The sequence below is a fragment of the Biomphalaria glabrata genome, chromosome 9 (genome assembly GCF_947242115.1).
Source record: "Biomphalaria glabrata chromosome 9, xgBioGlab47.1, whole genome shotgun sequence".
NCBI classification, from domain to species: Eukaryota; Metazoa; Mollusca; class Gastropoda; family Planorbidae; genus Biomphalaria; species Biomphalaria glabrata.
In genome coordinates this window covers 19,541,533-19,569,328 of record NC_074719.1, presented here as the reverse complement: position 1 = coordinate 19,569,328, position 27,796 = coordinate 19,541,533, and the positions used below count along the sequence as shown (strand labels likewise).

General features: G+C 36.0%; 2 protein-coding genes across 4 annotated transcripts in view; one reads left to right on the top strand and one right to left on the bottom strand.

The window, feature by feature from the left end:
- The window catches only part of LOC106054520 (receptor-type tyrosine-protein phosphatase kappa-like), a 102,502-nt gene that overhangs the window by 26,023 nt on the left and 48,683 nt on the right, over positions 1–27,796 (top strand). The gene's annotated exons all lie outside the window — the stretch shown is intronic.
- Positions 262–26,766, bottom strand: LOC106054517 (deleted in malignant brain tumors 1 protein-like). The gene is made up of 11 exons (XM_056041558.1): positions 26,468–26,766; positions 22,290–22,452; positions 21,547–21,797; positions 20,149–20,305; positions 19,342–19,553; positions 18,390–18,580; positions 17,999–18,087; positions 7,684–7,783; positions 6,601–6,803; positions 5,704–5,987; positions 262–3,410 (listed from the first exon to the last, which is right to left on the bottom strand). The coding sequence occupies exons 1-11, from the start codon at positions 26,574–26,576 to the stop codon at positions 3,184–3,186; spliced, it is 1,986 nt and encodes a 661-aa protein (XP_055897533.1). The 5' UTR covers positions 26,577–26,766; the 3' UTR covers positions 262–3,183.

Here is a 27,796-nt window from a genome sequence, read left to right as displayed (position 1 = left end):
GGTCTAAACTGCCCACAAGTTGCGAGGTCTTCTATAACAATTGGTCTCATTATATGCGTCCTCTAAGCTGGCTAATTTCAGTAGTTCTTGTATGTCCAATTATTAAAATCACAGAACATATAGCTGTCCATTTCATGTAAAAATAAAGTGTAATATAATCCTAGATCTGATATTAATAACACAGATTTATATTTGAAATTAACTAAAGACATAAATGATCAGCTACAATATAAATGATAAACAAATAATACTATAAGAGTAGCCCATCTATAGTAACAAGTTTTATTTTACAGCAAAACAGATGTATATATTAAAAGTAATTAAAAAAAACAACTCAACTATAACAATAATTTATTTAATAAAATAAAGTAAAGTACAAAAAATTCATGGAAAGTTGTAAATATTAAATATAAAGATTTATTAAAAGATAGTAGATTTGAATACATTTTTTGGGCTTATCTATATAAAAGCATAATATTAACCAAAAAGAAAAAAAAACACATTATATATTTCTAATTGATAATTTAAAAACAAAATATTTACATTTATAAATTACATATCAAATCACAGAGTGCTATTTACAAAAAAAAAATCTTGTAAAAAAAAAAAACACTACAAAACTCACTATCTCTCAAGTTTGTTTGTCATTTAGATTTCTTCATTACTTTTTGTTTGCCTCACATGTCAGTTGTGTATCATGTTTTGTAACTTATTGAACTTGAGAAAACAAGTGAAATTCATTACAGAATATTTTATCCCTTAATAATTCATGTGTTGTAGCATGACAAGTAATACATGTGGACTATAAAAATTCTAAAAGGAATTAAATATGAATATTAGGTAAATATAAATATTTTAGGCCAACTGAAAATAGAAAATTTTTAATTAATCTTCACATAATATAATATTTATCTTTATTATATTTCAAAATTTTTGTGATTACCAAAAAAAAATCATAGCTCCAGAATTATTATAGATACAAAAGTTAACAAAATCCTTCTTGTCTGTTGTAACCAAAATATCATCAAAGACGAACAGAAAGCCTTGTTTTTAGTGTGTGACCAAACTATCAGTAAAATTTATTTGTATTGAAGCACAACTGGAATAACTAGTAAATCTATACCATCTAACAAAGAGAAGCTTCAGAGTACTAGTGTACATGTCAACAGCTAGTTTCTTTTATATTTAAGTAACTGATATAAATTATACTTGTTGCCTGAATATAGAAATACTACTTTCTTGCTCTTAAAAAGCAGTGTTTTAAGCTCAAAATAGATTCTTAATATCTACATAAAACTATTGCACAGAAATCAACCAAAAAATAAGCATGGAAAAAAAAAACTTAGCAGTAAAATTTTATTAAATTCAATAATGACATCAAGAGTTTTCATACTCCCTGTGATTAATAGTGCATACCATATTTTTGTTCATATAACCCTTGGGCTATACAAATTTGACAAAGAATGGCAGCTGTATGGTGTATGCAACAGTATGGAGTTTACAACATTTATTTTACTCTTAAACATAGCATAATGGAAATTATAGACATACCGGTGGGTCTTTCATACTTCTTATAGTTCGCTGTGTGGTAACTGTGGTTGTGAAATGTACATTGGAAAGCTTTATGAAAATCTCAGTATAAACCTCAAGAAAACAAAAAAGTATTAATGTGGCAAAGAATCTTTAATTTACTGGTAATTAATTGTGACACGTTTACAGCAAGTTGCACTTGTTTTTACTTATTTTGTAATTTGTGTGGGGTAGGGTTAGGGTTTAGGGCTGTGCGGGTTATATGCATGTATGGGTTACATGTGCAAAAATACAGTATATATTTGAAACCTTAAAAAACATTTTTTTTAAAGTGCTTAACTTCATTAATAACTGAAACAAAACAATCTGGAGAAGAAAAAAATACATTCATTATTTACTACATTAACAGTATAACTGAAACTAAAATATAAACTTTTTAATGAAATTAAAAAAAACATTTTGTATTTCATCAGCCAGTTCAAAATTTTGTACAAACAAAATTTTTAAAACCCTTTTGATTCATCCTATTTTATCAGCAATGTTAAACTTATGCAACTAGACACAATGTCTAAGTACAGAGGGAAAAAAAACATATTAAAGACTGACAATAATAAAAACACTTTACTCTATGGCATCCAAGAAGTACATGTCATTTAACACACAGTTCATAATAACCAACTTGTTAATGGCATTGTAGAGTTTAACTAATTAGTATAACTCCTGATAAAATATAAGAAAATTATTGTATCACATTGTATAGTTTTATACCGGTACATGGGATAAAAAAAATATATATTGTAGCAGGACCATGGCTGTATAAATATATACAACAGAAGCTAATAAATATTTAAAAAATGTGAGATCAGATATGATGTGGAACTGATGTTATATACTACTAAACAAACTAATTAGCACTTTAAAAATGTAAAATAAAAATTGAGCAGATACCTAATTATGCTAATTAATAACTAATCAACACTTTCAAGATTTAAATTATTTTACAAATAAAGTACATACATATATTATAAATAAATTAGTAAATTGCTTTTGAGAAATCTCACTGTCTTTTTTATGCAGTAGTTAGGCTGAATTGTATTTTATAGCCCAGTTCTTATGGCTAAATTTTGGTCATACCTTATGGATATACTTAAAAATTTTTTTTGTCATATTTTATTTCTAAATCGTTACATTCTTTTACTTTAAAAAAAAGTAGAGAGATCTTCACATTAGAACACAATGTAACAATTATGCCCACATTTATTTTTAAAAGAAAAATAAATAGGAATGAAATAAAAGCAAATTTACTGAGCATAAAAGAAATTGTAGATGAAACAAAATATATATATATTATATGTATTATCTATAAATCTAGCAGACAATTTAAAAAATGTAATTATTATTATATTAATATGCTAGAATTTATTTTGATATTTTAATTGATTCAATAAAAACATTTAAAATTGTATGTGGTTTCATATATAAAAAATTCTTAGATTGTATAAAAGGCACCAGCACAAGACAATAACAATTGATTACTTAAGAAAATATGTGGCATTTAAAAGTAACTTCAATAAGTAAATTTAAATAAATATTATTTTAAAAAAGCTTTTTTACTTAGTGAAATTACAAGGAAAATAATAGTTCTGAATGACTTTAAAAAATGTAGACCATTGCAGCGCATATTAATAACAAACAATATAATTGTACCAGTGAAAATTTATGTTTGTTTCCCAAATTGTTGTCAAGCAGTAAGTTTGACTTCTCCTCTTTATTTGATATAGAATTTTGAATTTGTTGTGACATAGGAGCAAAGGTTGTTAGGACTGCTTCTTTCTCTGTGCTGGCTATAATTACTTTGTTTGGTTGGCTAGTTACAACATCTGTACAAAACAATAAAAGATAAAGCTAAGAATATACATCCATATATGTGTCATTCCTATGTACATGTAGCCTGTTGCTATATATATTACTTAAACGTTTGTACATTAAAAAACTTTCTTAAATATATCTATAAATTGAAAGAAATAAGAGCTTGTTGCAGAAATGAGGCCAAAGCTCATTATTCAAATACTGTAAAAACCCTTTGGATGATAGTTTGTACTACAACATTTATGTTTGGTTTCAAAGGATTTTATATTGTCATAGCCAGGAGTTTTAACTGGGGATAAGCTCACATCTATCTGTATATATAATTCTCTACGTCACCCAACCATGCGGGACACCATGCAGGCACGCCCAATCTCTAACCCTCGATGAAAAAGTCATGGAAAGATAACTCTTTTATTTCTGCAAGTCGGTCTAGAGTTACCCCAAGTAACTTTTGCAGTGACAGAGAGTGTGGATCAGAAAAAAAAGAGGGGGGGGGAGAACAAGTAATCTTCTCACTAAATAGTGGTGTATGCTATGCTGGGGGTTAGCTTGTATATATAATTCTCTACGTTGTCAACCATGCACGACACCCTGCATGAACGCTGACTCTCTAACCCTCCTCCCACCCTATTCCGCCCCTTCCTGCCTACACCTGCACCTTCATCGCTCTCCAGGCATGCACACACAGTCGTTTGCCCAAACTCACCCCTTTGGACAACTGTTTTTCAGGAAGTGTTCACTTGTCACTAAATAGCGGCGTATGCTAAGCCGCGGGTCAGCTAGTTTTTATAAAAAACAACTTGAAGGCATGAGTCTGAAATAGCCTCTGACTATCAAGTCAAGAAACTGACCAGCTTGAGTGACTTAGACATTAAACCTTTTGAAACTGTCTCTTCACCTATCCCTTAGTCCAGAGGTTCTCACACTTTTTTTTTTGCCCTTATGCAGTTAAAACTTGCCCATGGACTCCTAAGTTAAAAAGCTACATAAATGCTTCTTACATAAATTACTAATGTAAAAAAACAAAACATTTTGTTGACGAAGTGTTTATTGAGATTAAAATTTTGTTTTAAATGACATTTAAAAAAAATTATTGACTCAGATGATTTTATGAAAGTATTTCTGTCCGGCTTAATGTTTGTAAGTAGCAACTGCAAATCTCCATGAGCACACATTTCTAGTCCGTTTCTTTTATTTGTGATAAAATTCATCATCAGGCAATGTTGTATCCACTTTCTAACATAACAAGAGGGTAAGCAGTCAACAGCTTCTGTACAATGACCCATAATGCAGGATCTAAAATAGGAATCTGTATTTGTAACCAGAATTAATGGTCTCCTTGTTCAAACATAAGTTTCAGTTTCTTGTTTTTTCTAAATTTCAATAGGCTGCTCCTGCATTAGTATGGATTCATGTGTGATTGGGATTTGTGTTTATCCAGCACAAAAGTGTTAAATACCCAGTCGGGAATATCCAAGAATGTCTTCAAATCTTTGGTTTAGGTCTACATAGAATAGTATCTAAGAGGCACCCTGATCCAATCAGATAAACTGGCTTTTAACAAAGAAGTTATTTTAATCGTATACAATTTTGTATCTTTCTGTGGAGCCCCTAAGGTCCTCACCAGACCTCTTGGGGTCATGGACCAATCACTGTAATAACCCTGTCTCTAATCTCTTCATTTGTGATGCAGTCTTTAGATCTGATACCTAGAATCTTTTTTTAGCATCTCAATTCCGTTGCTAGGATACTCCTCTCTAGCTCTGCAGTCAGCATCCAAGACTTGAAATCATATAAGAATGTGGCCATGACTAAAGAGAACATCAGTCTTATTTTGCAATCGAGGGCTATGCCTTTACTGAAAGGTAAAAAGGTTGTTATTGGATGATTCTAAAGCCTGGAGTTTTGTGAAGATAAAGCTTTTAAATGTAGTAATACAATGAACCAAGATAAGGTTTCTCTGATTCTATAATTCCACTGCCTCTAACGTTAAGACTTTATTTCCAATAGGAAATATCAGGACTATTTATTATTTATGATAAAGTTCTGACAGCTCTTAAATTGCAACAGACCAACTACTAACTATATACCGGTAATAGAAGCCCTTTGAATTATACCAGTGATGTCAAAAGAGGAAGCATGATTCATATTTAATCCATGGCACATTTATCTAATGCCTAAGAATGTACGCCAAAGAGGAAACTCTGGTACTGCTGCAGAGCAGTTGGGTCTGTTGTTCAAATTGTTATATGTTATTGTTGAAAAAAAATGTTTCAAAAAGATATTTATTTTCTAAGATCTTACCTATCACACTTGGTCCAGTGCTATATAGAATTATTGGTTTTGAGTCAGTATAGACATAATACACACCAGCTTCTCTTTTTCTTCTGCCAGCAGCAGCTGTGCTGTTTGGTTTGGTGTTGTTACAAGTTCTGTCACATTCTTTGATGTTTTCAGAAGCAATACATACAATGGCATCACAATGTAAATACAAAAGATCATAGCCTACAAACTTAAATGGCTTGAAGCGGAAACCAAACTTGAAGTTACTAATTGGATAAAAGGACAATGTACTTTCTTGGCTGCACCTAGTGATGAAACAAATTTGATATTTAGTTTGACAGAGAAAAGAACAAGATTAGACAATATGGTTGAATTATAATTATATTATTTATAAAAAGAAAGCAAGTAAAAGGTAGATTCAAAAGAATTTGGTATTTCTAAAATTGCTTTTTAAAAAATCAAAATAAATGCATTTCAAATATATGATCAGTTAATATTATTTTTCATTTTTTTTAACGTATTAATTGAACCTACAATGCCAAAACGTAAAAAAATCTTTAAAAAAAAATGAGAATTAACACAGTTAAAATTTCTTTTTGTTCATAAGTAATACCTATGAAGACCTAAAAAGCATAACAAAAGAAGGAGAGATGTAAATGAGTGTTCATATTTCTAATTCAGTGTACTGCCAGTTAGTTCAATTTTGAAGTGTCTTGAATTAAATCTTTATGAGTTGTTTTACATGTTTCAGATGTTTCTTCATATTCTGCAGATAATTACATCAAGCCCAAACCTCCTGCAGGACGACGGGAAATCGCAGCTAGCAGGGTCCAAATACAGAACAACAGTCCAGAGCGCATACCACATGATTGTATAGTAATTCTAAATGTTTAATTAAAGCACCAATACATCTCTTACTTGTTAGCAATTAACACTTGTTTGACCGTTCCGGTTTTATTGCCAGTGGGTGTTGCAAGGCAATCTGTAACTGTTAACAATAGCCTTGGGTCATACTGTTCCATGACAATAGCCATATTAAGCCATTCTCCAAGGGGGACAACCACTGGGTTGTCACTAACTGCTATACTAAATGAATCATTTCTGTAAATCTCCATTGTGGCCTGGAAATACAATGGCATTTAATTATTCAATTATTTTTTAACAAAGTATTTTTGAAGCATTTTATTATGACATGATTTTTAAAAATTTAATAAATATTTTTTTTTGTTTCTCAAAGTAAATTTTTGAACACTAGATAGAGCAGTGTTAGAATGTTGGGTGAATTCTAAAATGGAAGATATCAACCTATGATGAAATTGTTAGTTTTAAACCTTAGCCATTGCTGATAATAATAATAATAATAATAATAATCTTTATTATCCGTAAGGAAATTTGTCTTACAATTTGTGCATTACACCAAACAAAAAACATTATAACTATAAGAAACCAAAGTGTACATTCACACCAGACTCACTCATAATTTACATGTGACAAAGTTTATACCAGATTGTTCTTATTTAAGTGTATATATTTTGTTTTTGTCATGCCTGCTGTTGTTATTTAGTTGCCAGTATGTGGACCCTATTATTATTATTGTTTCATATTACTAGAAGTGTAAAAAGGATAACACTTTCCTTAATATCATGTCAAAGTTGTATTAAGCAAGCCATGGTAAAACATTAAGTTTATCTTAGTGTGAGAAGGTATTCAGTCAGTGCAATGATGGTAAAAAAAGACACAAAGATTTTGTTTTTTTTTTAGAATAAATAACATTTTTAGTATTTTTTTTCATGTTCAATGTGATACTTATTTAAAAAAACAGTTAAAAATTAAACAATGGAGAACTAATTGAATCAATGGAATTCATTAGAAATAGATTTAAGCATTTAAATTAGAAAAAAAAAAGTAATACTAAATTAAATATACCAGGAGATAAAAAGAGATGTTTTTTTTCAATTTATTTTAAGTGGATTTTGTTAGTTTCTTGTTGTAATTACTTACGGTGAAAGCTCCAACAGCCTTTTGTGTAACTAATTCAGTGACGGACTGCACCCTTTGTGTCACACCTTCATTCACAGGTAGAGCACATGTTATGTCAATCCTAGAATCAGAGAAATGTTTATCTAACACTTTAGTTTTAAATGTACAGAATGAACATAGTGAATTGAATCAGTATCTTCTACAAACTATTATATTGTTACGAATCTCTCTATCCCGGCTCTCTGCAAACGGCACCAGACACCACCAACTTAAAGAACTTGACAACTCTGGGCTTCAAAATAACGTAATAGTTTAATGTCAATAAATAAGAGCCAATACTGTACAATTGGCAGCACGTAACACAAGACTGTACAAATATCTCTCCGCCGTATCAACTCTTGCACTGGTCTCTCTCTGTCTCGCCTCGGACTTGCACTGAGCCGTTGTAACGAACTGTAGATCGGGAAGTTGTGACTGACTGGTCTCTGATACCTTTGCTCTTTATATAGGGTCCCTGCTGGCATTCTAGAACCGGACAGAACGTCGCTCGGCCATTCTGGGTGGTCAGATGACTACAACTCTCGTGACGCCCCTGAGCTCTGTTCACGTCGGCGATCCTTCCCGAACTCTCTTGTTGACACTCGTCTCGGCCGATCGTCGTAACTCGTCACGGTTGACCGCTCGTCTAGCGCTGGCCTGGGGCGATTTGCGTCGGCTGACTACACACACACCACTACCCCCATCTGTGCCACCACCAGGTTTATAACACTGCCCCCTCCTTAGATCTGTCCGTCCCGGGCAGATCCAGCTTCACCATAGTACTTGTTGAGTCTGTCGATGTGGACGACCTTCAGTTTCGACCTTGGGCTCTTCTGTGTTCGATACACAACATCGTTTATTCTTTTTATCACTCGGTAGGGTCCTTCCCAGTCTCTTTGAAGCTTTGGGGACTTGCCTTTTCGTCTTTGTGGGTTGTAAAGCCACACCAGATCGTTCTCCTGAAACCCAGCGGCATTGGCCCGTTTGTCGTACCTTGTCTTCACCTGGTCACTGTTGATCTTGATGTTCCTTCGGGCTAGAGCATGAGTTTTCTCCATCCGTTTTCGGAGATTCGTGACATAGTCTGTTGAAGAGGCTGGCACATTTCCCGGGATCCCGAATAACAAGTCACATGGTAGTTGCAGCTCTCGGCCGAACAACATCTTTGCTGGAGTGTAACCAGTGGTGCTGTGAATCGATCCTCTATATGCCATAAGGAACATTGGTATATAGGTGTCCCAGTCATCTTGGCGATCATCGACGACTTTCGACAGGTGTTGTTCCAGTGTTCGGTTAAATCGTTCTACCATCCCGTCTGACTGGGGGTGAAGAGGGGTTGTGCGTGTCTTCTCGATGCCGAGTACCTGGCACATCTCTTGGAAGATCTTGGATTCGAAGTTTCGGCCCTGGTCGGAGTGTAACTCTATGGGAGCACCAAATCGGCTGATCCAATTTTCTACAAGTGTTTCCGCTATCGTTGTGGCTTCTTGGTTTGGTATCGCATACGCTTCAGGCCACTTAGTAAAATAGTCGATCGCCACTAGAACGTACTTGTTTCCTCTCTGGGACTCAGGAAACGGTCCGGCTACATCGATCGCTATTCTTTCGAAGGGATTACCGACGTTGTATTGCTGCATACGTCCCCTCGTTCTCCTGTGCGGGCCCTTCGCTGCTGCACACGCGTCGCACCTTCGGCACCATTCTTCTACATCATCCCGGTAGCCGAACCAGTAAAACCGCTGGCGTACTTTTTCAAAGGTCTTGTTGACACCTAAATGTGACCCACTAGAATTATTATGGATTTCTTGCAACACCTCGGCAACTCTCACTTTAGGCAGCAACATCTGCAAGCGATTGCTTTCTCCATCTGCGGTTTCCCAGACCCTCTTGAGAACTCCGTTGTCAATTGTCAGTGAGTCCCATTGCGCCCAATATGCCTTGGTAGCAGCTCCTTTATCAGAAAGGTGATGCCATTCCGGTCTTTGTCCGTCTTCCTTCATAAGCAGAATGGGGGCCAGATCTTCATCTTTTAACTGGTCTTCTCGGATTCTTTCGTCGGACCATGATCCACAAGCTTGTACTCCAAGACGTTGGCAATCAATGATACCCCCCTTTTCTTCAACCTTGCTGCAGTGTTTACATTCCATTCTGCAAGGCCGTCGAGACAGCGCGTCAGCATTCTGGTGAGTTTGGCCTTTTCGGTGCTGTGTCTCGAAGTCATAGGTTTGCAAACGTTCAATCCACCTGGCGACTTGTCCTTCAGGATTTTTAAATGACAACAGCCATTGAAGAGCAGCGTGATCTGTCCTAAGGATGAATTTTTGCCCATACAAGTATTTGTGAAAATGTTGTATGGCATCCACAACTGCCAGTAGCTCACGTCTTGTGACACAGTAGTTTCTCTCGGCTTTGGACAATCTCCGACTAAAGTAAGCTATGACTCTCTCAGTTCCATCTATCTTTTGGGATAATACAGCGCCTATTCCAGTATTGCTCGCATCGGTGTCAAGTATGAACGTCTCGCCTGGTATCGGATAGGCCAGAATGGGTGACGAAACAAGAGCCTTTTTAAGTCGCTCAAAGGCCTCCTGGCATTCCGTTGTCCAAATAAACGGCCGCTTTGGTTCTGTCAATTGATGAAGGGCGCTACAGAGGCTAGAGAAGTTTGGTACGAAACGTCTGTAGTACGTGCAGAGTCCAAGAAAGCTTCTTAACTCCTGGATATTAGCGGGGATCGGCCATTCATTTACGGCTTCGACTTTATCCGGGTCTGTGCTGACTCCTTCCTTCGACACGATGTGCCCAAGGTACTTGACGCTCCTTCTGAACAAGGAGCACTTCTTTGGATTCAATTTCATTCCAGCGTTTCTGATTCGTTCGAATACTTCCTTCAGGTTTGCGATATGTTCCTCGAAAGTTCTGCCTATGACGATAATGTCATCTAAGTAGACAAGACACGTGGTCCAGTTGAGTCCTCTTAACACATGCTCCATTAGTCTTTCAAAGGTGGCTGGGGCGTTGCAGAGTCCAAAAGGCATCACGGTAAATTGCCAGAGACCATTACCAGCAGAGAAGGCCGTTTTATCTCTGTCCTCGGGGTGTAGTCCTACTTGCCAGTAACCGCTCTTCAGGTCAAGGGTGGAAAAGATCTGTGACCCAGCAAGTGTGTCCAATGTATCGTCAATCCTAGGAAGCGGGTAGCTGTCCTTGTGTGTGGCGTCATTTAATAATCTATAGTCGACACAAAATCTCGTGGACCCATCTTTCTTCTTTACCAAGACGATGGGTGAACACCATGGACTGTTGGATGGTTCAACAACCCCTTGCTGCCTCATTCGTTCTATGATGTCCATAGCTTCTTGGTGTTTTGCTAGCGGCAGGCGACGTGGTTGCTGTCGTATAGGCCTAGTGTTTCCTGTGTCTATTCGATGCTGGATTAGATTTGTCCGCCCAAAGTCCATTTCATCAGATGGCAATATGTCAGAAAACTCTCTGAGGAATTGTTCTGCTTTGGTGTACTGTTCTTTCGACAATATCGTTTTGACTTCTGTCAGAAATTTAGTAACCTGCGGTTCACTGGACTCGAGTCTTTCGACGGGGTTTTCACTGCTACAGTTTCTTATCATCTCAAGAGCATGGCAACCAGCGATGGTGCTACCTTTCCGAAAGTGTTTCTCTACTGTACCGAGGTTCATAATTCTTACTGGTACCATTAGGTCTTTCCCAATCGTGACTAGTGCCTTTCCTACTGCTATCCCGTTGTGGTTGGTGTCCAAGCTTTCTACCAGCGCTGTTCCTGTCGTGGGATAGCCGTCCTCAATTTTCCCCCAAATGATCATTTCAGACTTGGCAGGCAAGGTTGTATTTTCTACCAACTTAACCCTTCTGACTCGGCCATCTTCTTCATTCTCGTCGCCAAGCAAGGGTACTTCGAGGTCCCCACATTGTAAAGTGCCTCCGCCGATATTTAAGGAAAAGCCATATTTCAGCATGAAGTCGAGCCCTATTATGCAATCATCTGTGACGTCAGCAATCAGGAATTCGTGTTCGAATGACTGATTCCCGATTTCGACTGTTATGTCGATCAGGCCTTTTATGGGCATCAGTTCTCCACTGGCTGTTTTCAACGAGTAGGCTCTAACTGGCGTTTTCTTGCTACTGTCCACTTTATCCGTCCGGATGACTGATCGTGAGGCACCAGTATCTAGGAGGAAGTGATAATTTTGACATCCAATTTTTCCGATGATTTTCAGACTCTTACTCTGTCCTAGCACGGCGACCGGGATGATGGTTGTAGGGGCTCTCATTCTCTGTGTCGCCGGGTTCCGCCCCTTGAAGCCGGCGCGTGCTAGTTTCCCTGGTAGCCCCGAGAACTTGGTCGTGCATACCTTTCTGATCTGTAATGGGTTCCAGTTTGTGGAAATCTTCTACTGCAGCTTCTTTGTATATGACCGAGTTCACCACAATTCCAGCATCGTACAGGAGCCCTAGGTTGATGTTCTGGTATCTGGTTTGTTCGTCGTTCATCTAGTGCCTCTGTCACCCTTCTAACAAGTTGCGCGAATTCTTCCTCTTTGACTTCCAACTTTCGGCCTTGATGAACGCTCCCAGATGCGTCTTTAGCGGCTTCATATGAGAGAGCGTATACGAGGGCTTCACTGGCCTTACGTCTACCACTAACTCTGGTGGCTTTCTTTAACTCGGGGTCTCGAAGCGCATCAATGAAGGCGTCTGTAATTATGACCTCCAGAAAATCTTGTGCGGCTGTTGGGTAGGCTAGATGTGCGAGGCGTTCGATGTCTGTTTCTAGCTCCTGTAGTGTTTCATCGAGGCGCTGTTGTCTGGTCTTTAGTTGCACACGATATACTTCTTGTAGATGTTCATCCCCGTATCGGAGTTCCATTGCCTGGACAAGGGCGGCGAAGTCTTGCTGGTTCGGTAGAGACTGTAGCAATTCGGAGGCTTTTCCTCTTAGGGATAACACAAGGGCTGTTGCTTTCTCCTCCTCGCTGTTCCATTTGTTAACTTTGGCTGCTGCGTCAAATTGCTTCTTGTATACTGACCAGGACACGGAACCATCAAATACGGGGGGCTTCATTTTCCCGAAGACTTCAGGTACAAATGACGTCATATCTGCTTCTGGTACATTTGTGTGCTTGCGTTGGACTTGTACCTTCATTTCGTCGATGGCCTTCTCTACTGCGTCGACCCTCTGATTCATCTGCTCGTCAATGTTGGTGATTCTCTCCTCCACAGCATGTATGCGTTGGTTCATTGCCAATAACTCCGTTTTGATTCCCGAGTCCATTGCGTCTATCTTGTAATTGGTGTTTTCTAGCCCCGAGTTCATAGCTGCCATCTGCTCCTGTTTGCTACTGGCGATCTGTCCCTGCATAGCTGCCATCTGTCCCTGCATAGCTGCCATCTGTTCCTGCATGATACTGTTACTGGTGATCTGTTGCTGCATGCTACTGGTGAGCTGTTCCAGCAAGTCCGGTTCAACTTCAAAAAGATATGTGTCCGGATCTTCTTTTTCCTTCACCAGTTCTTCCCGAAGGCGTGCTTGTAAGGTTTCTTTGTTGCCGCCCGTCTTCAAACCTCGACCACGGAGCTCTTCCTTCAGTTCCTTCACAAGGAGTTGGTCTAACGTTTTCGTAGTAGCCATTGCAGATCCGATCCCACTTCTGACACCAGTGTTACGAATCTCTCTATCCCGGCTCTCTGCAAACGGCACCAGACACCACCAACTTAAAGAACTTGACAACTCTGGGCTTCAAAATAACGTAATAGTTTAATGTCAATAAATAAGAGCCAATACTGTACAATTGGCAGCACGTAACACAAGACTGTACAAATATCTCTCCGCCGTATCAACTCTTGCACTGGTCTCTCTCTGTCTCGCCTCGGACTTGCACTGAGCCGTTGTAACGAACTGTAGATCGGGAAGTTGTGACTGACTGGTCTCTGATACCTTTGCTCTTTATATAGGGTCCCTGCTGGCATTCTAGAACCGGACAGAACGTCGCTCGGCCATTCTGGGTGGTCAGATGACTACAACTCTCGTGACGCCCCTGAGCTCTGTTCACGTCGGCGATCCTTCCCGAACTCTCTTGTTGACACTCGTCTCGGCCGATCGTCGTAACTCGTCACGGTTGACCGCTCGTCTAGCGCTGGCCTGGGGCGATTTGCGTCGGCTGACTACACACACACCACTACCCCCATCTGTGCCACCACCAGGTTTATAACAATATGATCATCACCTTAAGCAGAAAGATGATAATCAAATGTTGGGCAAAACAACATTTATCAACCCTTCCCTATCCTCTGATTTAGGCCATTTTGATAGGTAGTTTGTAAGTCAATTGTGATCCAGACCCTGAAAACATTTTCTCAGACTTAAGCACTTTTTTGATGACCCTTACCTAAGAAAAGGATTTCAGCAACAGCTAGGAATAAACGATAGGGTCTCTATTGACCTTTCTGTCTACAGAGCCTCAATCAAATAACATTCATTTTGAGGTTCTTTTTCTTCAAGCCTCACTCTATAGTGAGTACAGGGGGATAACTTCTTATTCTTTATCTGTACAACAACAAAAATTTAAGTAGGCATTTACCACAGCGTTCATACCACCTTTCTGAAAAACACCATTGTAGATTTGTGATGACAATTAGAAAGCCATTTTTACATTTTCAATGCAATGTAATCACTACCCAGTTAGACCACAGTAGGCTGTGTTAATCAATTAACCTTTGTCTTTTGTTAGTAGGCCAAAGCCTGGGCTAACAAGAATTCAAGTAGCTAATTGGTGATGATGGGTGGATCTATGTGTGCTAGCATCATCTAAGTAACCAGAAGACACATAACTAATTGCTAAGCTAAGCTAACTTTGCTAAGCTAACTAACTGAAAAATATAAACAGAAATTTAATTTAAGCTGAAATGATCTTTTATTTAATGGTAATTAAAAGTAGAAAAAAGTTCCCTTTCAAACATTGCAATTTATGGGGAAGACGATGTTGAGGTCATCTGTTTCTTTGGCTAACAGTTAACAAGTGTCATGTGGCCAGAAACAGCAACAAACTGCCTTTACTTTACTATATTCAGGTACCCATTAGATTTGGGTGGATTCAGGGTCATCCTAAATATCCTGAAATTCAAAATCCCACGAAATTTGAACCCATGACCCTACTGTTGGCCAAAGAAACAGATGACCTTAACATCTTCTGCCCCATAAATTGCAATGTGCTTAACCACTCAGCCACCATGCCCCCTTTATTTAATAAATTTAAAAAAACAAAACACACAATAGAAATAAAGAGCACAACCCACCCTTACTAGATCTACACTAACACTAGAAAGATAAATAATAGAAGCTAGATTTACATGCAGTAATAAAACAACACAATAACATAGCTGAGTCATGCAGACAGTTGTAAGGCAGGAATAATAGCAGACAGTCTTTTAGACCAAAATAAAAAAAACCCCACTAATACACATAACTTTCTCTGGAGCCACTCCCCACAACACAACCACCTGTTGTTGCTCGGTTGTTGGCTTGTAGCTCCAATCAGCTAGTACAATTAAACCAATGTATGTGCATTATATTTTTAATAAACTTTAAATAACATGAAACTTCTTTTGTGAGCAAAAACTCAATATAACTGTTATTAAAATATTCAATGATTTTTTTTTAAATGAGATAAAGATCTAATAGTAATAATTTAAACTATTGCTGCTTCTACTTCTAAATTTAGTCATATCTAGATCTAACATTAACTTAGAATGTAGGTCTAGATCTGTAACTTTTTTTGAGGTGCAAACTATTGAAGTCCTAATTGAAAATACACTGATATTTAAACTAAATCTAACTCATAACAAAAACAAGTCTTTACTCTTTGATTTCTATAAATTGTCAGAAGTTCTTTACATATCACAGACCCTGTTGTAATTTCATCATTTCACAAGATCAAAAATTAGTTCTCCCTTTCTTCATCATCACTTTGGAAACAAACACACACAATCCATAACACTACACACTTTGACAACAGATCAAAAAGGGATAGAAGCACAGCATCTGTTGTACTTAAATACCAAGAGATCATAAGGGTCATATTTAACCCCAACGTATTGTTGTAACTCTCTAGGTTAGGCACTCAACGAATAGGCATGCAACTCAACACAGTGTAACAGGAAATAAATACAGGTGTTTATTCACTAGGACAAACACATAGCATCCTTCAGCTTCCTCAGAGTCTTTCTACTAATTTACCAGTCCTTTAGACAGCAACCCGAATGTGGACCAACGACAGCCTTCCCCGCTTCGCTCCAGGTCCCTTCTACAACCTTCAGGCAGCACCAAAAGCTGGCTTCTTAGTTTCCAAACATTCAGACTCTTCACAATCCCTGATGCAATGTTATTATCTCCGTTCTAGTCTCTTCCTGTTTACGTTCACTAGTGCGCTAGTGCGCACCTCAAGCACTGGTGCAAGGCAGGGTTACAACACTACCCCCACCTTAGTCTTTTCGTCCCGAAAAGAAACATGTTCACGGTTGGCCAGTGCAGGTGGAGGTCGGTCAGTGGGAGTCACAGATTGCATTGATCGTGCTCCCCACAAAGCAATCCACACTGCTCTCTGCAGGTGCCGCTTTCTCCTTCTGCTCCAATGGACCTGCCTTTGGTTAAGGGGAAGTCGTTTCCGTTGTCTGGCCTTTCTCTTAGTTACCACCGACGGCAGACTCATGGCAAGAAGCGATGCAGTGGATGTCATAGCGTAGGTCATCAAGACCATTTGTCTTACACGTTGCTCCAGCAGGCTTTCTCGATGTGCCGTGGGCCCCCAGGAGGCCAGGTTGTCAAACACGGTATAATCTTTAAGCCTGTCTGAAAGACATATCTGTGGGGCACGTTTACAACGTCCTATGTGTCCATCTGCTGTACCACCATCAGCGCTTCTCTTGCTGATACTGGTATCAGGACAAATACTTAGTTGGCAGGTCTTCCGGTGCTCGAATTCTCCCTTTGAGGAGGTCCCGTCATCTCAGTTATTTTTCAACGTCTGAGTGTAGGCAGGAATCACGATAGCATGATCAGATCTGTGCTCAGTACTTTCACAACAAATGTTAGGATTCTTGTCGTAGGAGCCAAGCTTGCACGGCTCACTATTACAGTCATAGACAGCGCCACCATCAACGGCGTCTCCGTTGAGTAACGGATTGTTTATACCTGTCGACATGGTAGCCATCTGATCGTCGGTCTTGCTCATCACGGTATCAAACGTATCATCAGTCTTGTTCAGCGAGGTACTGATACCTATCTGTTTAATCATGGTACAGATCTGCTCGTTGACCTCTTTTAGCTGTACCTGGAACGAGTTCATCTGATCTGTCACGGTATTCATGAGCTCTCTGATATCTGGTTGTACTTCGAACAGATACGAGTCCGGATCTTCATCTTCGTCCAGCAAGGCTTGTCGAAGGCGTTCTCTCATTTTTTCTTTGGCACAGAAGATCCTCAGCTCCCTGGCTCGGAGCTCCTCTTTTAACTGTTTACAGCTTAGTTCATCTAGCTTCCTCAGCGTTGTCATTGTTTCCTTTCGTTGAGCTGCCCAAATCCCACTTCTGATACCAATTGTTGTAACTCTCTAGGTTAGGCACTCAACGAATAGGCATGCAACTCAACACAGTGTAACAGGAAATAAATACAGGTGTTTATTCACTAGGACAAACACATAGCATCCTTCAGCTTCCTCAGAGTCTTTCTACTAATTTACCTGTCCTTTAGACAGCAACCCGAATGTGGACCAATGACAGCCTTCCCCGCTTCGCTCCAGGTCCCTTCTACAACCTTCAGGCAGCACCAAAAGCTGGCTTCTTAGTTTCCAAACATTCAGACTCTTCACAATCCCTGATGCAATGTTATTATCTCCGTTCTAGTCTCTTCCTGTTTACGTTCACTAGTGCGCTAGTGCGCACCTCAAGCACTGGTGCAAGGCAGGGTTACAACAGTATGTTGACATGTCCATATTGACTCCATACTGAGGCAAGGAGAACTTTTAGTTTTACCCTTGCTGTTCCCAGCTACTGAAGCCACTATCTACATTTATACGGCTCCATATTACAAGGTTACAAAATACTTTTTATAATTCATTTGTATTAAGATTACATATGGTATTATATTGCACTTTCAATTTCTATACTATTACATATAAATAAGTAATTCAAACATAAATATAGACTATTCACATGGACTACTTTATTAATTTATTAGACAGAGGTGAAACCAAAAAAAAATACAAACCTGTAAACATTAACTCTTGTGATTGCACCTTCTTGAGAAGTGAAGTCATATTTAAGCTCATTGAAGTAAAGAATGTGTGTTCCATTTCTCTGAAACAGTGAAATAATATATTCTTCAAGATTGACTGATAGAAATAACATTGAAGGTTCAATTATTGTTTGACCCAATATACGAAAAGGTCAATTATTGTTTGACCCAATATACGAAACATCAATCTCAAACTACCAACTTTGAACAAGTTATCATTTTATTCTTTTTTCTTTAGCTTGAATATTTTAAAAAAAAATGATTACAAATTATTTGAGATTCATCCAAATCATGGCTAGTTTATAGAGTTGTTCTAATTTTTAGCTTTAAAAATGTCAGGCTTTAATATAAGTCTTCAACTTACTGATATAATTGTACCACACTTATCAACAGGAATTGTGATAGAAACATAATCTGTGGTGGTGGACTTGGTCACATCAGTACAGTTAGCTTGGCTTAGCACAGAAAGATGTTTCTCTTCAAGATTTGGATCTTGGGTTCTTGAGAACTGTGCCACCATTAGGCCCTGACCACACTTCAACACTGGGACTGGAGCTGGAGGAATTAGGTTAAAATTTTAAAATAATATTCTAGCAAGACCAAATTAAATTATTTTTTAAATAGTTGCCAGAAATATTCTAAGAAGCTGTGGATCCAACTAAATTAACACAGTCAAGCAACTGATAAATATATTTCATTATTTACTTATTCTTAAGATTAATATTTCTATATGTTATTTTGAAATTATAGATTGGCAAATAAATAAAACTAATGATGGAATTACTCTTATAATTCACAAATATTAAAAAAATGTTTTAAGGATCACTGAATAACTAGCAAAATTTCAAGCTTCAAAATATTGTTAGTGCCAAAAATCCCATGAGAAATTTTACAACTAGAAAAAAATAATACCATAGTAAAGTAAATCATAATCTGAATTAGTATAATTATAGAATAGATCTTAAAGGAGTTTACACATATTTTACCATCAATAAATGTTGTATCCCTTACAAAGGAAACATTAGAGAGAATTAAAAGTAAGCAATCTATATTTAACATGGTAAACTGACAGGATCTCTTCAAACTGATTATCATTCATCACTGCTTATTTTTGTAATATACCGGTATCTCAAAACTTCTTCTCATCTTGATGTCTACACTATAAGTTTTACAGACAGGGAAAACCTTTATTCCATATTGTACTTGGTTGAAAAGACTAGACACAATCATAGTATGTACATTTTAAATACAAGTAAATAACAATCCATTTGGAATAGCACTTTATCAGACTTTATTGATTAGGTGAAACAACTTACGAGCTGGAGGTTGATATGTTGCTGCCACACACTGAACACCTGCCAATTCATCTTCATCTTTTTTGCAGTCTGACTGGTACCATGTGGCATGTTGGCAGTCTTGTAGTGTTGCCTCTGTACCTGTGCATTGTACATTATCCAAATAGATAGAAGCATTGACTGGTTTCAGCTTATTCTCTGCTGGTATGCCAGGCTTGGCTGTGTAGTTGGTCCTAAATTGTGAAATAATAATAAAAATAATAGATGGTCTTTAACATGAAAAACAAAGTTACACATTTTAAAAATATTTTAAAAGTCTAATAATGCACACAAAAAAATTCATATGTTTATTTGTCATGCTAAAAGATGATTATTTTTATGATTGCAGCATTCCATTTTTCAATGCCAAGGAACCTGGTAAAAATGCATTTCAATTAACTGTGTGTATCTTGCAGCACTATTAGGCAAAAGGAATATTTATATTAATTCCTTGGTTTTCCTGTAACCATTATATAATATTGTATTAAACTCTTAACATATCAAGGAAGTCCTGCCAAGACCCCAGTGGTTAATTTTAGTTTATCCTGTTCTAACTGTAATACTTTTTGTTTTCATGCTGAAATGTAGTTTCCTAAACATACAAAAAAAAACTATTTTGAGTACAAATAGCACTTACAAAATCTACAAAAATCAATGGGATCCCTACAGGACCCCATCTAGGTAAATCATGTTGACTTCATAGCTAAATGCTACAATTTCATGTATTTGGATATAATTCAATGTGTTATAACTGTAAATTACAACCACTGCTATGGATGGATTACTTACGGATAGCACAGCTGAGCACATACAATTTTTGCAGCGACTTCATTCCAATTGTCATCACACACATAGCCCCATGAGCCATTGGGAGCTTGCACTTGCACATAACCCATTCCATCAATTCCTTGCTTACCATACAGTTTGACAGTTGGAACAGTTTGGCCTTTAAAATGTTCAGAAGAAACATTGATCAATTATAGATTGAATGCTTTGCTATTTTCTTCCGTCTTGAAAATTTGCTAAAAACTATTTAACTTATTTTTATCTATTTATTAAACATTTGAGGACAATTGATACATTACTACATGGTTACAATAAAGTGCTTGGCTACCACAGAGACTACTAGCCTTCATAAAGAGCAGGGGAGTGTAAGATGTGAAATTGTGTGTCTGTTTATTTTATTAGTTGTTGTGAACTGTTTTAGCACAGGGTTTTCAAGGGAATTAATAAGGTTCCCAGTGGTCAGTCTAGTCAGTTGGAGAGCTGACCTGGTCTGAGTAGAGTGTTGGTGATTGTTTTCGGTTATTATGTTTAGAGTATGGAGATAATATTCTTTCTAAGTGTGTGTACTGAATATTTGGGTAATGCTATGTTGTATCATGATACCCTTAAGTAATCTATTATTGAATCTAGTCTAACCACCCTTGAATATTTAATTTGGGCACATTTAATACCTTTTAGTATTGATGATTGTGTATTCTGTATTATATGTGTAACCCATTGTATGCTATAAATAAATACTAAGTTCCTACTCCTTTGCTGAGTGTAATCTATAATAACCAATAAGTAATATCGGAAAATTGACCACTGTGGCATCTCCTTCATGTTGAATATGAATAGTGAATCATACCCGAGGGTGTTAAACCCAAACTCACCTGCGCTCGTTATACTTTAAAATGACCAGCACCTAGTCAGTGTCGCTCTATACATTGGGTATCATATCTATAATACTTGTATGCTTTAATTGATCTACAGTTGGGGCATTAAGTTACAACCCTCAAAGAACTAACCTAAGTTCTTTACAGCCTTCTATATTGTTGTAAACTTGTTCCCCTAACTGACCATTATTTCCACATGAGAACTTTTTGAATTTTGTTTATGCTTGGAGGCGAAACTGACCTGAGCGAGTGTGTTGATGTGTGAAGTTTTTTCTTGAATCGTTTTTTTTTTTGTGAATAGGGATATGTACATTTTATTAGGAGAACTGTGAAATTATTTTTTTCTACTTGGAGTATTGGCTGTTCATAGTTGGATTGTGCTTCAGCAATCAGAAGGATACTGGCGACCTGACAATCAGTGAGTTCACTTTCTTTATTCTACTCCAAAGTCGTAACAATATGATACACAGTGACTAAGACAGAAAATATATTTCCATATTTAAAATTTTTATAAAACTTGTCTTACATTTTCCACTAATTATATTTGATCCGGGAGTTGTTGTTGTAGCTGGTGCTGGTGTTACTCCTCCACTGCCAGAGTTCTCATTGCATTCTACACCAACCTCTACATCTTTTGTTGCCTGTGAACAATCTATAGTCTGACTAGCAATACACTCTGTTAGATTTTTTTCATCTCCAGTGCATGCTGCACCATCCATAAGAAAAACAAAGTTCCCAGTGCCATAGAGATCAGACAACACAGCTTTGCCACCATTTCTAAAATATAATAGATTATTACAAAGCTTATATCAACTCACTCTGTCTGTCTGGCCAAATGGTTGTACACATTATTTCTCCGACACCTAACATAGGATCAAGCTGAAATTTTGCACAATTATTTTTTTTTACCTGACAACACAAGAATCAATAAAAAAAAATTGTCAATTAGTTGATTGACTATTGGTATTAAAATTATTTTGTCTGATATCTCAAACAAGGGAAAGAAATAGTACTTGACTGAAGTGGTGGTATAAGCTTTATATTAGGTTGTCATCTGAGGCTTAGTGAACACAAACATGAAATAGAAACAATAGATAACTATACAAACTTCCATGTTCATAGACTCTTTGCTAGCAATTTTTTTTTTTTTAGTTTTAGCTATATTTAAAATAATTATCTCACTATGGAAGATCTCAGACTATTTCTATTGAGCATAAGCCAAAAAACAATTAATGAGAAAATAAGTAATAATTAACATAAGTAGCTTACGTATATCCAAGCATTCTGCATGCAACAACAGCATCCTTATCATCCCAGCCATCATCACAAATAGATCCCCAGGTGTCAATATTATCTACCTGAATCTCAATACGACCTATTCTAGTAGAAACAGTTGATCCATTTTTTAATTGAATCCTTGTAACCTTTACACCTGAGAAAATTTATAATATTTTTAACAAATTACATTTGTTTAAATTTACATCGCCAACTTCAAAAAACATATACATACCTGAATTTAAAAAACTTTCTGTTAATTGATGTTATTAAATAAAATTTTCTAAACCTCAGTTTTAAATATTCAACTTTTACTGTTGAAATTTTTATATTTTATTCCATTATATATTTGAAGAGATTGTTTCATTTTTAATCTATAGTTGAATTGATATGTAAATGGCACCAATGAACAAATGTTCTTTGAGATTAAAAAGGTTTATTATTTTTATTAATATTATTAGGGATAATATTATTTGAAAGATTTATAAACAGCAAAGAAACACAGCAGATACCTTTTTTGAAAGAGTCCAAATTTTACCCAAATAAAATTCATACTAGAGTTGCAAAAAAAAAGGTATGGAAATAAAGTTGCCATTGAAACCTAAAAGTAAAGATCTCATAGCATGTTTCAATATTAAAAATTAATTCCTTAAGCCCACAGACCATGATTAATCAATGGTTGATGAAGGTGTCATTTGGCTAGCAAAATTACCAACAATTTTTTTTCCTCAATAAGTATATGTCAGGACAGGTATACCATTTGGCTTGGACTTCTGCTAAGCTGTGCATTGTACACTTAATATTATCTGAAATGTCTGGAATGTAAACCCAGTAAAAGCTGTTTATTTTTTTTTTAGTTGGGACAGAGTAATTTCGTTTTATGGGAAAATTTAAAAGCGTATTAAATGAAAAGAATAAAAAATACCCAGAATTCAAATTTCAGCCTTCACTGCACCTCAACATTTTGAGACTGGAATCACACAGGCAGAGGCCAACAAATCAATTTAGTGAGAAGAGAAAAGTTGTGTCATATTTTATATCTGGAAGTTATAACTAATTTATGTGCTTATTGGCAAAGTTGTGAAAAGGAATGGCAATAAATCAGACAGTCCTCACTAAACATTTGATATACATAACAGTGAATCAAAGTTACGACAGGCTTGATGACTGACCCATTATTTTCATTGTACAATAAAATTTCAAAGCTACAACATTGCATGGCTGACTGATATTTTTGACAAGTGTGGAGTGAAGCAGGAGCATAATCCTTGTCAGGCAGTGTCTAATGCAAATAAGCAAACAGAGGTAACACTCAACAAAATCCAATAACACTGGCAAAAGGCTGAACAATCAATATAAGTTAGTCGACGCTGATACTGAATGTCGAACAAGAAGTTTAATAGCAATGAAGCGAACCATCAAATGTCAGCTAACTCTCTATGTCTATCAAAGGCTTCCTATCTCTAACGTGTCCAGGAGGTAGCCTGTTTACGTTGGCTGATATTTCGTTGTATCTAAAACCTGTCCTTGTTTTTACTAGTCACGTCATTGTCTCTAAGTTGAAACTTCCCGTATTTCCGAAACAAATAATTAATTCCTAATTGTGCCATAACATCATAAATAAAAATGATTAATGTATCCCTATCAGACTTTGCGATTTATAGGGCAGATGATGCAAAGGTCATCATATTCCATCATATTCCACTACATATCTATCGTTTAAAGACTACCATTCATTCTAAGGGGCTGATCCATTATTGCAAAAAAATTCTTGACCATTAGTTATGACATCCTAATTAGTAAAAGAATGCCCATAAGCCTGTATATCAATAATAACAAATCACTGTAAATCTTGTTTGCTTTGTAAAATGTTTTACATTTTTCAGATGTTCAAACCTCCTGCAGGACAATGTGTGATGTCAGCAGGCAGAGTATGAACCAAGGATCCCCAAGATGACACAGTGACAGTCCAGCCCACATACAGCAGACCAGGCACACTCAAAATTATTTGGGAGAAAGCTACATGAAAATGTTAACAGCTAGTAGAGATAGGTTAAAGAGAGAGAAAAACTGTAACATGAGATTACAAAAATAAATTCCATGTCCAGTCTACTAAAAGATAGATTAGCTTAAATAAATAATTCCAATGGAGCTCTGTCATTAAGCAAGGAATTTTATTTAAACAATATATATATATATATTTATATATATATATATATATATATATATATAAGGAAGAGAGAGAGAGAAAGAGATGCATGTGATGTGTGGACCTAATTGCTTATTCCCTGAAGTTCTGAACCAAAGAATTATATAATATTATAATTATTATAATGTAATCATTATGCCTACAGATAGGTATTCCTAATGTTTAAAAAAAATAATTTGACAATATTTTTTTAAAAATTTTCAATGAAGACTTATAGATTTGATTATTACTAGTGATGGGCAAAAGTTAACTAAAAAATTAGTTAAGGCCATTGTTTAACTAGAAAAAAAAAGTTTAGTTAAAATCGTAGTTTAATTATTTTTTTTTAGTTACTAACTAAAAAGTTTAATTAAAATTTGTAAAACTTTTTAACATGTGGTCAGGGTTGAAACGCACTCCCTGTTTTCTGGTCATGTGATATCAATAACTTTGATTTAACAAAAAAATGATGCAGTTAACAACTATTTAAACAGTCTGCATTTGAAGAGGGTAAAGTAAGATCCTGGTAGAAGTTATGGGAGTAAATATTTGCACTTGAAAGTAGCAGTATTATAAAATGTTAAACATTTTTTGCCAAAAGCTTCTATGCAGTATTATGAATGAGGTTGTTCCGAATTGTTTTGTGAGTCATGTGGAGGTGTTTAATTTCTGTTTCTAGTGGGAATCTGATTAGTGAGTTAGGTCAATATTTAGTGGTTTTAATCAATTAATTTGCAGCAAACAATATTTTTTTAACTGCAGGAACATCAAGTACACCCTTTTATAGTCTTAAGACTTTTATTGAGATCTATTAAGTCTAAATCAAAAGCTAGGCCTATATAGATCTAAAAGCATTAGGGTAACCAACTCTAGAAAAAAAATCCTAATCCACACCCTCTCTGACCATAAAGTAAATAGACTGTGTCCAACTGATTTTAACAACCTGGTCAGCTAGACATACATATGACCACATGTAGGCCTAGTGTACTGCACGTGTGTAGTCAATAATACTGCAAGACTACCCTGCATAAAGCGTTATGCAATAGTGTTTGCTTAATATGGAGAGGTCAGACAAGAAAATAACACACTGGCGTGGCTACTCAAGCATGTTCGTAGATATATCTTTACACTAAAATAGTTATACACCCTCCCTGCCCAGAAAGTAAATAGACAGTGTGTCCGACTGATTTTAACAACCTGGCCAGATAGACGTACACGTGTAGGTCTATATAGTATACTGAGTGTGCAGTCCATAATGACAAGATCACCCAGTTTTTTTCCCCTTGCGCGTTTAACGGTTATGCAATAGTGTTAGTTGTATTTTTAGTGGTCAGACAAGAAAAAAGCACATTGGCATGGTTAGTCAAGCATGTATTTTACACTATAAAATAATTATACAGGTCAAATGTTTTAAAAACTCCAACGATTTCTTTTCTATTTCTTTGGATACTAGATCTAAATTTGAAATACTAAATATATGTAATTTAATGAGATTTTAAAATTTACCAGTATAAGTAAGATTTTCCGTTATATAGTAAGTTTATATATTTGTTTTCAAAAGAGTACCATTATTTTCTAAAGGTTTAAATTCAAGGCAAAAATTCAAGCACACATATTTATTTAGACATTTTATTTTATTGTGCATTAACGTTTATGTAAGAAACACATTCCTTATTACTGATTTTATTATAGATAAATATTACTAGAATGTTAAAAGAATAAGATCGAACTGTAGGCATACAGTCGGATGATTATATCTATGTAGGTCTAGTTCAACCCCGCCCCTCCCTCCCCCCCTCAAAAAAATTTGTTATAGTTTAATTAACTTTCTTTAGATTAGTTTAACTATCTTTTGGAATTCATGATAAACTAATAGTTTAACTACTTTATTTTAGTTGAAAACTAGTTTTAGTTTAACTTTTAAAAGTTAGTTTAGTTCCCATCACTAATTAGTAATTATTATTACAATAAAAAATAAAATTACCAAGTATACAAGGTGCCAGGACTAACAGTGCCAATGCTGTAGACACAGAATATAAATAACAACTAGATCTAGTCGATCTAGACCTAGGTTTATTAAGAAGATGATTCATTCCAATGAAGATTTAGAAAAGTTCTGATTATTTTATAATATATAAATAGAATCTACATTCACATTGAATATATCCTCACAAAAAGTGACATATCCTTGAATTTGATGAAATATGTTGATTCTGCTATCCCCTCTAGCCTAGCTAGTATCAGCCCTATGGCCTCAAACAAACAAGAGATAGCTTGGATCTATTAAATATAATTAAATCTATATTCTTTATAAAATATTAATCTATTCGGTAATATCAGGTAACTCAGGTTTTTATTCAATATGATAGATCTAGATTTACGTTTCTTTATGTTTTGTTTTTCGAAATATTGCATCAAAGTTAAAAACAAGTCAAAACACTTTATTCTGGCAAATGCACATGCGCAGAGATTACATTGTTCACATTTAAAGCATGATTCGTTGAGTGAATCATATGGTTGATAAAAATCGACCGATTAAGTTAAGCCTTAACTTAAGGATCGATCGTTTGTTTGAACATGACTATTTATGATTGCGTTAGTTAACTGCAAAGTCATCTTAAATTATAATACTCAATTACTGGGTTTGAGTAGTATTTTAGTTTGAAAAAATGTAATTTGTTATTTTTCGGACTAATTTCAATTTGCAATTTTATCAGGCATTCTAAGACGTTTCTGTTTGTTTATTATTGTTACCATAGGGATTTCAATTTATAACTGCTATAAACTGATATAGCTTTTGTCGTATTCATGGTCCTATTATTTACATTCAAATAATGAGATCACTGAGCTATATATTATATAAAGTTGGTAAAAAACAACGTTTGCACTGGTTCGATTTTTCGATCCTATTGTCAATGCTGAAATAGATGTGAAAAGAAAACAACAACAATGTTTGGTACTACTCGACAGCTGGATATAGAGAGTCTAGAATATTATATTTCTTTTTCAGTTTACTTAAAACTGTAACATATGTGCTAGAAATCTAGTTCTCAATGTAGAAGATAGTTTGTTTGTTTTTTGTGTGATTCAATATATATAAGGACGACTAGTTTTCTCTACACAAACAGATGCATTGGCGTCAACCCATTGTTGTTGTTTTTTGTTGTTTTTAACTGCCCTACTGCATTTTAATAAATCACTCTGCTAGATGTACCTTTTTTATTTCAAAGACAGAAGAAATTAATGTTAAATGAGATTGCTGTGGTGTTACGTAAAAGGGCCTATATATGTGCAAAGGGAAGGGGTGGAGAAA